General features: G+C 41.7%; 1 protein-coding gene across 1 annotated transcript in view; it reads right to left on the bottom strand.

Annotated features, from left to right (window-relative positions):
* Positions 1–14747, bottom strand: part of LOC124622927 (nose resistant to fluoxetine protein 6-like) — a 130231-nt gene that overhangs the window by 88820 nt on the left and 26664 nt on the right. The window contains exon 5 of the mRNA XM_047148717.1: positions 7594–7775. Coding sequence (XP_047004673.1) covers positions 7594–7775 — 182 coding nt within the window. The remainder of the gene's footprint in view (positions 1–7593; positions 7776–14747) is intronic.

The raw sequence follows: 14747 nt of genomic DNA, 5'->3' as shown, positions 1-14747 counted from the left end.
ATCAGAAGCTTGAATGTGACAGGGAAGCTAGAAAAGCTGTAAAGGGAAATACAAAGGCTAAATATAGATACAATGGATCAGTGAAGTGAAATGGAAAGAAGATAAGGATTTCTTGTCAGATGAGTATAGGGTAACATCAACAGCACCAGGAAATGGTGTAGCAGGAGTAGGATTCGTTATGAGTAGGAAGGTAGGACACAGAGTATGTTAGTATGTACACATCGTGATAGGGTTGTACTCACCAGAATCGACAGCAAACCAACATCGACAACGATAACTCAAGTATACATGCCGACGTCGCAAGCTGAAGATGAAGAGATAGAAAAAGTATTTGAGGATACTGAACTGGTAGATCAGTACGTAAATGGGAAATGATAATCTAATGATCATGAGGCACTGGAATGAGGTTGTAAGGGAAGGAGTAAATGAAAGGATTACTGGAAAGTATGGGCTTGATACTAGGAATGAGAGAGGAGAAAGACTAATTGAGTTCTGTAATAAATTTCAGCTAGTAATAGCGAATACTCTTTTCAAGAATCACAAGAGAAGGAGGTATACTTGGAAAATGCGAGGAGATATGGGAAGTTTTCAGTCATTTCCATGGTACTTGAGGGAGCGCAGTAGAGTTTAAAAACTTTTGAGGAAGACAGAGACTGGAATACATCCAGCAAATAATTGAGGAGGTAGGTTGCAAGTGCTACTCTGAGATGAAGAGGTTGGCACAGTAAAGAAATTCATGGTGGGACGCATCAAACCAGTTAGAAGACTGATGACTCAGATAAAAAAATATAAAAAATAAAATAAAAGAAAGGAAAAGTCGATTGCCTCCTTACTGTTGTCTTCGTAGAGTTATTTCTATGCTTTTACCTGTTTCATACTCAGAAAAGTGGTTTTGTGTGATCAGTTTTATTTCGCTTAGATTGTGTGTTGTGAGTGCTGCAAATCTTGTGAATGAATTATTTTGTACAATATATATATATACATATATATATATATATATATATATATATATATATATATATATACTCCTGGAAATTGAAATAAGAACACCGTGAATTCATTGTCCCAGGAAGGGGAAACTTTATTGACACATTCCTGGGGTCAGATACATCACATGATCACACTGACAAAACCACAGGCACATAGACACAGGCAACAGAGCATGCACAATGTCGGCACTAGTACAGTGTATATCCACCTTTCGCAGCAATGCAGGCTGCTATTCTCCCATGGAGACGATCGTAGAGATGCTGGATGTAGTCCTGTGGATCGGCTTGTCATGCCATTTCCACCTGGCGCCTTAGTTGGACCAGCGTTCGTGCTGGACGTGCAGACCGCGTGAGACGACGCTTCATCCAGTCCCAAACATGCTCAATGGGGGACAGATCCGGAGATCTTGCTGGGCAGGGTAGTTGACTTACACCTTCTAGAGCACGTTGGGTGGCACGGGATACATGCGGATGTGCATTGTCCTGTTGGAACAGCAAGTTCCCTTGCCGGTCTAGGAATGGTAGAACGATGGGTTCGATGACGGTTTGGATGTACCGTGCACTATTCAGTGTCCCCTCGACGATCACCAGTGGTGTACGGCCAGTGTAGGAGATCGCTCCCCACACCATGATGCCGGGTGTTGGCCCTGTGTGCCTCGGTCGTATGCAGTCCTGATTGTGGCGCTCACCTGCACGGCGCCAAACACGCATACGACCATCATTGGCACCAAGGCAGAAGCGACTCTCATCGCTGAAGACGACACGTCTCCATTCGTCCCTCCATTCACGCCTGTCGCGACACCACTGGAGGCGGGCTGCACGATGTTGGGGCGTGAGCGGAAGACGGCCTAACGGTGTGCGGGACCGTAGCCCAGCTTCATGGAGACGGTTGCGAATGGTCCTCGCCGATACCCCAGGAGCAACAGTGTCCCTAATTTGCTGGGAAGTGTCGGTGCAGTCCCCTACGGCACTGCGTAGGATCCTACGGTCTTGGCGTGCATCCGTGCGTCGCTGCGGTCCGGTCCCAGGTCGACGGGCACGTGCACCTTCCGCCGACCACTGGCGACAACATCGATGTACTGTGGAGACCTCACGCCCCATGTGTTGAGCAATTCGGCGGTACGTCCACCCGGCCTCCCGCATGCCCACTATACGCCCTCGCTCAAAGTCCGTCAACTGCACATACGGTTCACGTCCACGCTGTCGCGGCATGCTACCAGTGTTAAAGACTGCGATGGAGCTCCGTATGCCACGGCAAACTGGCTGACACTGACGGCGGCGGTGCACAAATGCTGCGCAGCTAGCGCCATTCGACGGCCAACACCGCGGTTCCTGGTGTGTCCCCTGTGCCGTGCGTGTGATCATTGCTTGTACAGCCCTCTCGCAGTGTCCGGAGCAAGTATGGTGGGTCTGACACACCGGTGTCAATGTGTTCTTTTTTCCATTTCCAGGAGTGTATACATAATATGTATGTGTGAATTAGAGAACTTTATGGTCAGACACAGATTCCGAAATCAGATACTGGATTGGAATGTGCACCCAGGAGCAGATACAGACTCAGATTACAATGTAGTGGTGATGAAGATTAAGCTGACGTTTAAGAGGTTAGTCGGGAAGAATCAATATGCAAAGAGTGGGAACCAGAAGTATTAAAAAATGAAGAGGTGCGCTTGAAGTTCTCTAAGGCGATAGATAATGCAATACGGAATAGCTCGGTAGGCAGTGCAGTTGAAGACGAATGGACACATCTAAAAAGGGCAGTAACAGCAGTTGGAAAGAGTTGGAAAGAAGAACATAGGTATAAAGAAGGTAACTGTGAAGAAACCATGGGTGAATGAAGAAATTCTTCAGTTGATCGATGATAGAAGAAAGTACAAAAATGTTGGGAAATTCAGGAATACAGAAACATAAGTCGCTGAGGAATGACATAAATAGGAAGTGCAGCGAAGATAAGACAAAATGGATGCATGAAAAATGTGAAGAAATCGAAAAAGACATGATTGTCACAAGGATTGACTCAGAATATAGAAAAATAAAAAAACTTCACTGAACTTAAAGCAAGGGTGGTAACATTAAGAGTGCAACGGAATTCCACTGTTCAATGCGGAGGAGAGAGGTGATAGGTGGAAAGAGTACACTGAAGACCTCTATGAAAGTGAAGATTTGCCTGATGTGACAGAAAAATTGACGGGAGGAGGTTTAGAAGAGATAGGGGATCCACTATCGGAATCGGGGGTATGTAGAGTGTATGAATCTGGCGATATACCATCTGACTTTAGAAAAAAATATCATCCACACAACTATAAACACTGCAAAACCTGGTAAGTGCGAGAATTATCACATAATCAGCTTAACAACTTGTGCGTCCAAGTGGCGGACAAGAATAATATACAGAGGAATGGAACAGAAAATTGAGGATGTGTTAGATGACGACCAGTTTGGCTTTAAGAAAGGTAAAGGCATCAGAGAGGCAATTCTGACGCTGCAGCTGATAATGTAAGCAATACTAAGGAAAAATCAAGACACGTTCATATGATTTGTCGATGTGGAAAAAGCGTTCAGTAATGTAAAATGGTGCAAGATGTTCGAAATTCTGAGGAAAAATGGGGTAAAGTTTAGGGAGAGACAGGTAATATACAACATGTACAAGAGCCAAGAGGGAATAATATGAGTGTAAGGCAAAGAACGATGAGCTCGGATTAAAAAGGGTGTAAAACAGGGATGTAGTCTTTCTCCCCTACTGTTCAATCTGTACATCGAAGAAGCAGTGGTGGAAATAAAGAAATGTTCAGGAGAGGGATGAAAGCTCAATGTGGAAGGATATCAATAATACGATTCAGTGATGTCACTGCTATCCTCAAAGAAAGTGAAGAAAAATTAGATGAACTGCTGAATGGGAAGAATAGTCTAATGAGTACAGAATGTGGATTGATAGTAAATCAAAGAAAGATGAAAGTAATGAGAGGCAGCAGAAATGAGAACAGTGAGAAACTTAAGATTAGTATTGACGGTCACAAAGTAGATGATGGGGAATTCTACTACCAAGGGAACAAAATAACAAATCACGGATGGAGCAAGGAGGACATCAAAAGCAGACTAGCACTGGCACAAAGGGCATTTCTGGCCAAGAGATATCTGATCTGTTAGCATCAAACATATGCCTCAATTTGAGGAAGAAATTTCTGGGATTGTACGTCTGGAGCACAGCATTCTGCGGCAGTGAAACATGAACTCTGGGAAAACCGGAACAGAAGAGAATCGAAGCATTTGAGATGTTGTGCTATAGACGATTCGTGGACTGGTAAGGTAGGGATGATTAGATTCTGTGCAGAGTTGGACAGGGGAGGAATATGTGGAAAACACTGATAAGAAGAAGGGACAGGATTTCAGGACACCTGTTAAGAGAGCAGGGAATAATTTCCATGGTACTACATGGAGAGCTGTAGAGGGTAAAAACTTTAGACGAAAACAGAGACGAAGACATATGGTAAATAAATGAGGACATGGGTTGCAAGTGCTACTCTGAGATGAACAGGTTGGCACAGTAGAGGAATTCGTGGTGGGCCACATCAGACCAGTCAGAAGTTTGATGACTCAAACGCCAAATAAGTCGACTGTCTCCCTACTGTTGTCTTAGTAGAGTTATTATTACATGTTAAAAATATATAGGCTCAACCACTTGTTTATAGTGTAAAACACTAAGATTGACGCGTTTCGGAAGTCAAGCTTCCATCATCAGAATAATAAAAAGTAAAAGAACGTGTTAAAACTCGCTAAAATGGAACATGCACCAGGCACAGTAAAATTGATAATAAAATTAAAACATCGTGGCTACTTCCCTTGTTGCAGCCGTGTCCTCCAAGGTGCATCTCCACGTAGTCGTCAAAATATAAAAAAAACCTCTGCAATGGTGTCGCCTATGGTGTTCAACATCTAACCACATGGCTCTCTCCTCTATCGGTGTAAACCGCCCGTGCGTCTTCGTTGGTAACACACACCACGTAGCCAAACACGACACTGAAACTCGAGTGAGCTCACGCGCAAGTAAACAAGGAAGTCACAGAGATGTCTATACAAACAGATAACGTATCCATGTTCCAAGGACCTCATGAAATGATGGTATCCTGCCAATTGCTAAAAATGTAGTTACTAAAAGAAACCAGTGAAATGTTTAAAAAAGTTATTTCTATCACCAGTTAGCTGTTCATTCAGTGTGTTCTGGATCTACTAGAAGAACTGGAAATTACGATACATAGCGTGGATAATCAGGCGACACCATTTTAAAGTTTTTTTAAATATTTTGACGACTACGTGGAGATGCACCTTGGAAGACACGGCTGCAACAAGGGAAGTAGCCACGATATTTTAATTTTATTATCAATTTTACTGTGCCTGGTGCATGTTCCATTTTAGCGAGTTTTAACAGGTTCTTTTACTTTTTATTATTCTGATGATGGAAGCTTGACTTCCGAAACGCGTCAATCTTAGTGTTTTACACTATAAACAAGTGGTTGAGCCGATATATTTTTTAACATGTATATTCACAACCACGACCTCTCATCCAGTATGGATAAAATCAGAGTTATTATTTCCTTTTACCTGTTTCATACCTGGAAAAGTGGTTTCGTATGTTAAGTTGTATTTCGCTTAGGTTGTATGTTGTGAGTACTGCGAATCTTGTCAATGAATTATTTTGTACACTTCCACTTCCACTTCCACATTCATATGTGCGTGCCTTTGTGTGTGTGTGTGTGTGTGTGTGTGTAAATTAGACAAATTTTGGATGTACAGTAGAAAAATGGATGCATTGGTGCAGGAGTTTGGGAGAGGGGCAGTGATTATAGGGAAAGCATCTAGCACTAGATGTGAGTAATGATTTGGAACTGAGTGACTGTGAGGTGGTGGGTGACACACTTGAAGTTGTGTGCCTATAGTTAATAACGTTCTGTGTGGTCTAGTAATCTAATAAGTAAGATTAGCCAAGTAGGTCTGATCGTTTATGAGATGGTTTTAAGAGTGTGGTAATATTCTTATATTGTGAGAAGATATTATTTGTAGTTCATTCTTACGATATTCGCGTCTGTGTCCTTAGTGTAAATTTCTGGTGGTAATTTTGTGTTGCTGTGCCAACAAACATAAAAATGATGATGCCTTCATAGCTTGTGTGGACCTGGAGCAAGTCTTCAGCATAATTGGAATGAGATGTTCTAAATCCGCGCTGACTATGCCGTGCCTAGCAGCACGTGGGCGCGATGTATAGGCAGCGGGCAGGCCCAAGCTCGGCCTGTCTCGGCTTTGTTCGGTCCTTCCCGAAAGTATCCGTGCCGCGTGACTTTTTATTTAGTATTGCGGCGCGGCATTTTTCGGTCGGCAGGACTGTCTTCATTTCGGCATAATCATGCGTCCAACGCTGTTTTACCTTTCGCTGTTTGTCGTGGTATGAAAGAGGCTGCCCTTCCTCGACACACATTCATACACTTCAGTGAAAGTGTCTCCAGCAGAGTTCACGCCGTCATAAGGGCGAAGGTTCACTCCCTATACTAACGTCCACTAATAGATGTCCAGTTACATTTGATCAGAAAATGTAGCGCAACGAATAACAGGTAGACATTCCACGCCTCCATGGAGAATGTAAGTCAGTAAAACAGTAATGACTGGCGTGCACCGCGCGGAGTGGCCGCTTGGTTTGAGATGCCATATCACGGATTGCGCGGCACCTTCCGGCGGAGGTTCGAGTCCTCCCTCGGTCATGGGTGTGTGTGTTGTTCTTAGCAGAAGTTAGTTCAACTAAGTTTAAGTGGTGTGTAGGTCTAGGGACCGAAGACGTCAGCAGTTTGGTCCCTTCAGAATTCACACACACACACAGGCGTGCTTTTAAAGGAAACAAGTGGCTAACGAATAAAAGATATAAGGTTCTATATGGAAAGGCGTACTTTTATTCATATCCTCGTAGCAGAGGAAGTAAAAAGAAAGGCAATCATTCTTGTCAATGTCCCCTTGGTAGCTAATCAACATTTTCTTCATACATATTTTATATAGCTGATTCAAATGGCTCTAAGCACGATGGGACTTAACATCTGAGGTCATCAGTCCCCTAGACTTAGAACTGTTTAAACCTAACTAACCTAAGGCCATCACACACATCCAAGCCCGAGGCAGGATTCGAACCTGCGACCATAGCAGCACCGCGGTTCCGGACTGAAGCGCCTAGAACCGCTCGGCCAGATCGGCCGGCTTTTATACAGCTTCTTGATAAAACAGGTATTTGGTCACGATAAATGGAACATCTTGTATATTAACATTAGCCTAAAAATGAAGTTACACCAGATGCGAAATACTATACAGAAATGTACTGCACATTGTGGGAAAATGAAAGCGTTTCAAATGCAGTGTTGGCGAAGAATTTTGAAAATTAAGATGTCAAATAAAGTACGAAACGGCTAATAGCCAGAATAGTTGAGGAATGAAATCTACGGAAAAACATATTTGCATTAAGAAGGGAGGGATGTACAGCGGTAACGAAACGGACTAATGAGTAAATGAAATAAATAAAGCTGATTTCATTTAAATGGTTACTGAAGTGCACAACGCACACTGAACTCACCGAAGTAACAGTTGTGTCCCAGTTGATGGCGGGAGTAACGTTGTCAATCTTGTAGACGTGATAGAGTATGACCCACGCCATGGTGAGGCACTTGAGGCCATGGACGCTGCAGAAGCCCGAATTACTGATGGCTGTGAGAGAGATCCAGTTTCTGCGCACCGAGAATGCTTCCCATACCATGCCTGTAACGATAAGAAAACGAAACCTCAGGGGGATTTATTTATTAGTATCATCTTGTTGTAAGTAATCAGTTATCCAATGTGGCTCACTACATCTGCACATGCAGCGTTTATAGTTAGCATCAAACGTAAGGATTTTCGTGTAACAGAACTTGCTTTGCCACGCCACGTTACTGTCAGCCAATCTAACCTGCAACATTCGTGAATGCTGGACTCCTCTTCCTCATCCCTCCAACTCACTGCCTGTGCCAAATGAGTGCCCAGTGGAAGCACATGCTGTGGCTGTATCACATAAAACAGAATATTTTTTTTTAGTATTGTTTGGAATCCGCTCGTCAGCGAGTGTATAGTAAACTCGAAGCACAGTGTCGCAAAATATTCCGTCCGTCCTAAGTATATACCATACCTTCAAATATTGGCATATAAAATTGTCATTGCAATCAATTTTTAATTAAATCCCATCTATGACCGTAACAAATAATCATTTTTCTTTTAATTTTTGACGTTTCAGAGATTTACGAAGAAAACGGCGTCATACGAGATTTTGAAGACAGCTTTTAGAATTTGTAGGAAAATCCACCCCGACTGACTTTTCGTTTTAAATTAACAGAGTTGCAAAAATGCATAATGGTATTGTGATTAACATTTAAATTAGGAAATGTCTTTAAAAACTGCTAACATGCTCAGTCGGAAGACAAGTATTTTCAAATATGTCATTAAACTTTTATTTAATCTATACCTTGTACACAAGGGAGTTTGGGGATTGTGTGACGGGCATTAACTGTTGTCTCAGGAGAACCCATGCATCAATTAGAGCATCCAGTCCTCACCATAAAGGGTGTCCATACGCAGCTGTCGAATAAGGTGGATGAATAAATGTTGTTTTGGTCTGACATGATTAAAGTGATACGGGTTTCATCCACTGATTGCACTCGTATACAGGAAATGATGTTGCCTCTTATTCATTGTGTGGACCAGTAATGCAAACAAAGTGAGACTATGACTTCGCTGACCAGTTTAACAACTGAGGTCGTGGTATTACGTTCTACTTGTGAATATTATCATTAGTTTGACTAATTTGAATGTTGTTAATGTCCTGAAACCATGACATTAGGAGATGTAATTTCAGAATACACTAATAACTGTTGTCTGGTAGTCTGCCAGTAGGCATTATTTTCTTAGACAGTGCACTAACAACTTTTTTTCTCTTTACATTTCCTGTAATGTTTATCCTTTTTCAACAACTCTACTTAATAATTGTTCATTCTCAATTGTTTCTGTCCAACTTCTCTTATCTGAGTAATATTTCTTGTGTGAAGTTAACTACTATTAGTACGAATTCGATATGAACTTAAGAATGAAGCCTTACACAATGGCAGTGTTGTAGAAAAACATTCTCGAACTTGTTGCAATGGCAGTTACCTCAGACGTCTTCATTAATTCGGTGGCTTAACTTTTAAAATAGCAAGTAGAGGATGACAAAAATAAAACTGGTCTGGAAAATATTTACAACTAGCTTCTCCACCGGCTTCACCTGTGTATGTGCCCAACACATACATTGAATACACCTCCTCCTACCCCCCTCTGGGTCCACCAATTCCTCCCTGTGTCTGCCCATCACATCCTTCCACCTCCGTCTCTCTATCTCCTCCTCTCCACCGATTCTGACAACTAAACCTGGAGAAATCGCCTTCATTGACATAGCTTGGCCATACCCTCAAGGAAGGGAAGATGTTAAATGACTGCTTCCCTCGCTTCGGAAAGCAAATGCCATATTGTCCGATAAAGCTTCGAATTTTACTGGGCGAGTTTTGTGAGCATAACATCTAGCAGATTTTAATTTTACGTTTCCACCCGGAAAGTAATTGTACAGAAAAAATTTACAGAAATTCAACCGTTTAACTCGAGCCCATACTACGCATAAACAAAGTGGGTTGACTTCATCACCCTCTTTGAGCAAATCGATCTTCCACATCTTTCCAAGGACACACACCAAACGAGATTATGTTAAACAAAGTAGAGAGAAACGAGTGGGTGGCTCCACTTCCACTCGCCCCAAGAAGTGATATCTCGTGGGAAGGAAAAACACCTAAGGGATTGTGCCTTTGAATGCTAGGGCTGTGACACGAATGAGAGCGAATGATGAAAAGCTAGGCCGAAAGCAGTCGTTTGATCTAGACGAGATGGTGCTTCCTAGATGTCATCCTAAGTCATCTGTTCTCAAGAAACGGAACAAGAAGTGTCAGTTATTGTGTACTGGCTCGTACCGTATTGTGAAAATTCTCCACGAAGGATGTTTCCTCCTATCACATCCCAATTCTTGTGAAGCTGATAGGCTAGAGTACTACAGAGATCAAAAAAATTTCTAAAGTAGAAATTTATTTTAATGTTGCTTGTAGTTATACCTGTACTTGTTTTATTTGCGAAGTATTGTATAGTGTTTCTGGATACGTGTATGCCAATGAAAATATGTAAGAGCGCTTGACATCTTATCAAATAATCCTTGACTGACATAGCTTTTTGCTCGAATGTACGTAATGTTAATAAGGCTTATGCAAAGCCGTGAATTATTCGCTTAAACGATGCCACACTGTATGATAATCTACGGTGTACTAGAATGCTGATTCATGTTTTGATAATTGTGTCCTGTACACACTGATTTGTGCCTCCTTGTCAACAGTTTTACGTAATGTTAAATAGTAAACTGACAGTTAGTGATTGTGGGTGTGGATCCTCTCTTTAACTGTGTCACTAATCAGTGATATTTCATTGCAATTACCTGTTCGCGGATGACTTTCTGTACTTGAAGCATGTCCCATAAGGACATTCATGACCAGTCATTACGTGGACTACTCATTGTAGCACACTTAGACGTAGCATTGGTCGCTATCCTACAAGTTTCTATGAGGTACAGATCTCTACAATCAGACTGTATATAGCAATTTTAAAATTTATTAACTAAACACATCAGTGGAAGTAATCTGTAGTGCCTAATTAGTCACACAAATTTAAATTCTATGTTTTTTGGGTTGGATTAAATGTACTTTATGACATGTTTTTCAAATGTATTTTGATTAAAGCTTTGTATGTATGTGTTTTTTGTCTATGTCCTGAACAGTATGCAGAATATGAGTTACTGGGTAGATGTTTAAAGTGCGTCATGTAACGTTAGCTTCTGGGGCATTGCGATGTTGGCATTCGCATTTACGAGCTTTGTTGCTTTTCTGGCAATGGTCGTTTTGCTTTGTTTCTCTAATATATTGGTTTAGGAGACTTGATGCACCAACCTTTTCTTCATATTATCATATTTGTTACACCATGGAAAACATACCGTTTGTAATTGAGGATTGTTAGTTACTTGTCAAATGACTAAATGTAATTTAACAGGGCATGATTTTACGTGTGAGAATCTTGGAAAGACTATTGTCACGATCCTGGGATTATAATCCAAACATTTTGCACAGTTCTGGTGCGCATCTTATTTATAGACTGTCGTGTTGCTAGCAGTGGTCCATAGACATTCTGTATATCGTAAAATGAATAAACAGGCTAACGTTTTGGTGAAGAAAAACTGTCTCACCTCTGTGTGATATCAATCAACACGAAACAAAGAATGTGTACAGTAGTGATGTTTACTCACCCTGGCCGGCCGGAATGGCCGTGCGGTTCTAGGCGCTACAGTCTGGAGCCGAGCGACCGCTACGGCCGCAGGTTCGAATCCTGCCTCGGACATGGATGTGTGTGATGTCCTTAGGTTAGTTAGGGTTAATTAGTTCTAAGTTCTAGGCGACTGATGACCTTAGAAGTTAAGTCGCATAGTGCTCAGAGCCATTTGAACCATTTTACTCAGCCTGCCTGATCTCGATCAGGTGCTGATGTATTGTGAATCCTTGGGCACTATAATTCTGTGTTCCTGCATATAGTGAACTTTTCACAAACACTATCACAAATGAAAAGCGTGTGTGATGAGCTTAGAAGTTTTGAGAACTTACGAGTCGCCTGGCTGCGAACGGTGGCCGACGGTCTCATGCTCAGCTGTGAACATGATTGTTGACAGAACGTGTGCATTCTTAAACCCTAAAACTTTCTGCGAGGGGTGTATGGTATATATGGATACTCGAGGAGTGCTTGTGGCGTCACTTTTATTATGAGTGTGAGTTTAAGAGAGCTTTCTGCTCTATCAAGCACCCTTATTTATTTAGGTTAAACGATTTGAACGCTAATAATTGTTGAGCCAGTAGAAAGGCTTTATAGTACCAACTTATAGATGGTGCAGCGGATCGGGACCAAGTTTTGTATAGAGCACGAATTTGTTTACCGTGAGCGGCATCAGCTCACAACATAGCGCTGGTAGCATTGTGCGAATGAGTCTTAAGCACTGATGCTGCGATTTGACTTTGTTCGTGATTCTGTGAAGTACTCAGCAATGAGTTGGCAACACTTAAGTCTTCTGACATGCGCCTGCGCACTCGTAACACATTGCCTCGGCATACCGCCACTATGATGACGATGTGGGTGGAGGGGCTGCTTGCGGTCATCAACCAGACGCTCCCTCAATGCAAGCATTTCTCGGCGGGTGCACAGGATATATAAACAATGAGTGTACATTGAGTTTATATCACCTAAACAAATTCTTATAAAGCACTATGCCAGATGACCATGAGCCTTCTTTGGTATTGCACAAATTCATTTTCTGTGAAGATTTCAGCACAGCACAATATGAGAAAGCCTCGGGTCGACTTTGCTCCTGTATAAGTTCATACACTTTTTGTCAGCCACTGACAGAATACTGCAAGTCGACTCTGAGTTTGTATTAATTCACCTTTCTTTAAACGAAACTCCTAATCCATCGACGAAGGACATTGAGTCTACATTGCGTTTGTGTAACTTCAACATTTTCTTTGGACCATCGCTGTCCGTCGATTCATGAAGACATCGAGTCCACTTAGCATTGTATCGAGTCAGATACCTAAAAATTGTAACGATCTGAATCACAATTAATCGATGATTCATTCTATACAGACGTAAGATATGAAATTATTGAAATCTGCTACACCATATGTAATTCACAAATGATCAAGTCTTTGTTTGTCATTTGATAGAAGCACTCTGTATTTCCGTGAAAATTTTGTTCACTAGAAACTGTGACTGATCCATGGATCCTTATTTTTACCTGTAAAGATGCAAATACTTTAAAAACTGGAAATGAATAATAATTTTCTGTAGCAATCGCTATATGTGTAAATAAGTGATCAACTTCGTTGTGTGATTCTACTATCTGTAATGCTTCCTGAGTTTCTTACTATACATGTATATTTAATCATTACTGAATTCCGTTACGTACTGAATGTATTTGTAAGATGAAAACTATGCAAGTAATGGTACAATGATTCCCACCCTAACGTGGTCGAAGACCTAAAGGTATTCGGCATTTTTACTCTGTTTTACTCTATTTACTCTATTACTCTATTTACTCTAACCGGCATTTTTACTCTATTTTTAACATTATTTTGCTTCTGTTCCAAAGATATTCGATATTAAATATAACTAACACTCAAATAAAACAGTCACTGGTCGCACAGAATTTGATACAGTATTTAGCAAAAATTTCACATGAAGTTTATCACTGAAATCAGAATACAGTGTGATTAAGTACAGTCACTGATCTGGTGTCAATACTGATTGACTTTCAGTGATGTTATTAGCCTCGCTTCTGTTTGTGGCGGTCGTTCGTGTCCACTGACCTGATGAAAGATCATGGGAATCAGTGATACTGGGAGACCCATACCTCACCAACTCTTGGAGAAATTGTGTGAGGGAGTTCTTGAAGAGCTCCTGAACGCTCACCAGTATGTGGCAAGAATGGAAAATCTGATATCATACCTTTACGACCAGAATAACAAATGATATATTCTAGCAAGACAATGCAATACCCCACACAACAGACTCACTAAGAAATGTTCAGATATTTGACTGGTCTGTCTGCTCCTCTGATCTGCCGTTGTGTAGCATGTCTGGGGAGCATTGGAAAGACATATACTTCCATACCAACCTCCAGATAGCAGTCTACAAGAACTGAAGTAGGATGAGTTTCAGGCACAAAAAGAAATTCCTCAGTATTACATTCGGAAGCTATTTGCTTCTGTTTCATAACGAGTACAAGAGTATACTCATTTGATATCAGTTGTGACATTAACATCTCCCCATGGTATGATAAATTCATATTCATGTAACCCTGTACATTCGTGTCAACGTATTTATTCTTGTTCGATTGATCAGAAGTTTTGACGCCTGACAGACCAGATTTCTAAAGAGGGAAGGAAGACAAGGATTTAACGCCCCATCGACGAAGAGGTCAGTAGTGATAGAGCACAAGCTGAGATTGATGAAGGATGGTGTGGGTAATGTATGTTCTCGTTTTCAAAGCAACCATCCCAACACTTGCCGAAAGGATTTTTAAGAAAACATGGAAAATCTAAATATGGATGGCAAGGTGGATATTTCAACCGCCAACCTCCCGACTGCGAGGCCATCTGGTTCTAAATGTATGATAATATAATCGGCAATCAAAAAGCTTCCGTTTGAGGGCGTTGCTGCAGTATATACGCAACGTAGCGTGATTCTGATGCAGGTATATAATCACCGACATGTAGCAAGGGTTTAGTGTGGCATTTGTGTTTTTCTGACACGCGTGCAGTAAAAGTGGAAACACGAACTTTGACGACGTTGTTATCAAATGCGTCCAAACAGAACCATCAGGCTACCGAAAGACTAACACCGGTAGACATCCATCAGAGAATGAAGAACATATTAGAGCATTACATGTTTTGGAAAGCACCATTGTGGAATGGTGCACCAAGTTCCGTGCTGGTCGTGGTTTCACACAAGACGTTGGTCGTTCCAGGAGGCCAGCCTCATCTAATACGGACTAGTGGGAGAAACCTGAGCACTCCCCCCCCCCCCCCCCCCACCCGC

Source organism: Schistocerca americana, chromosome 7 (genome assembly GCF_021461395.2).
Source record: "Schistocerca americana isolate TAMUIC-IGC-003095 chromosome 7, iqSchAmer2.1, whole genome shotgun sequence".
Classification (NCBI taxonomy): domain Eukaryota; kingdom Metazoa; phylum Arthropoda; class Insecta; order Orthoptera; family Acrididae; genus Schistocerca; species Schistocerca americana.
Note: the sequence above shows the minus strand (reverse complement) of the source record. Positions and strands in the feature narration are given on the sequence as shown.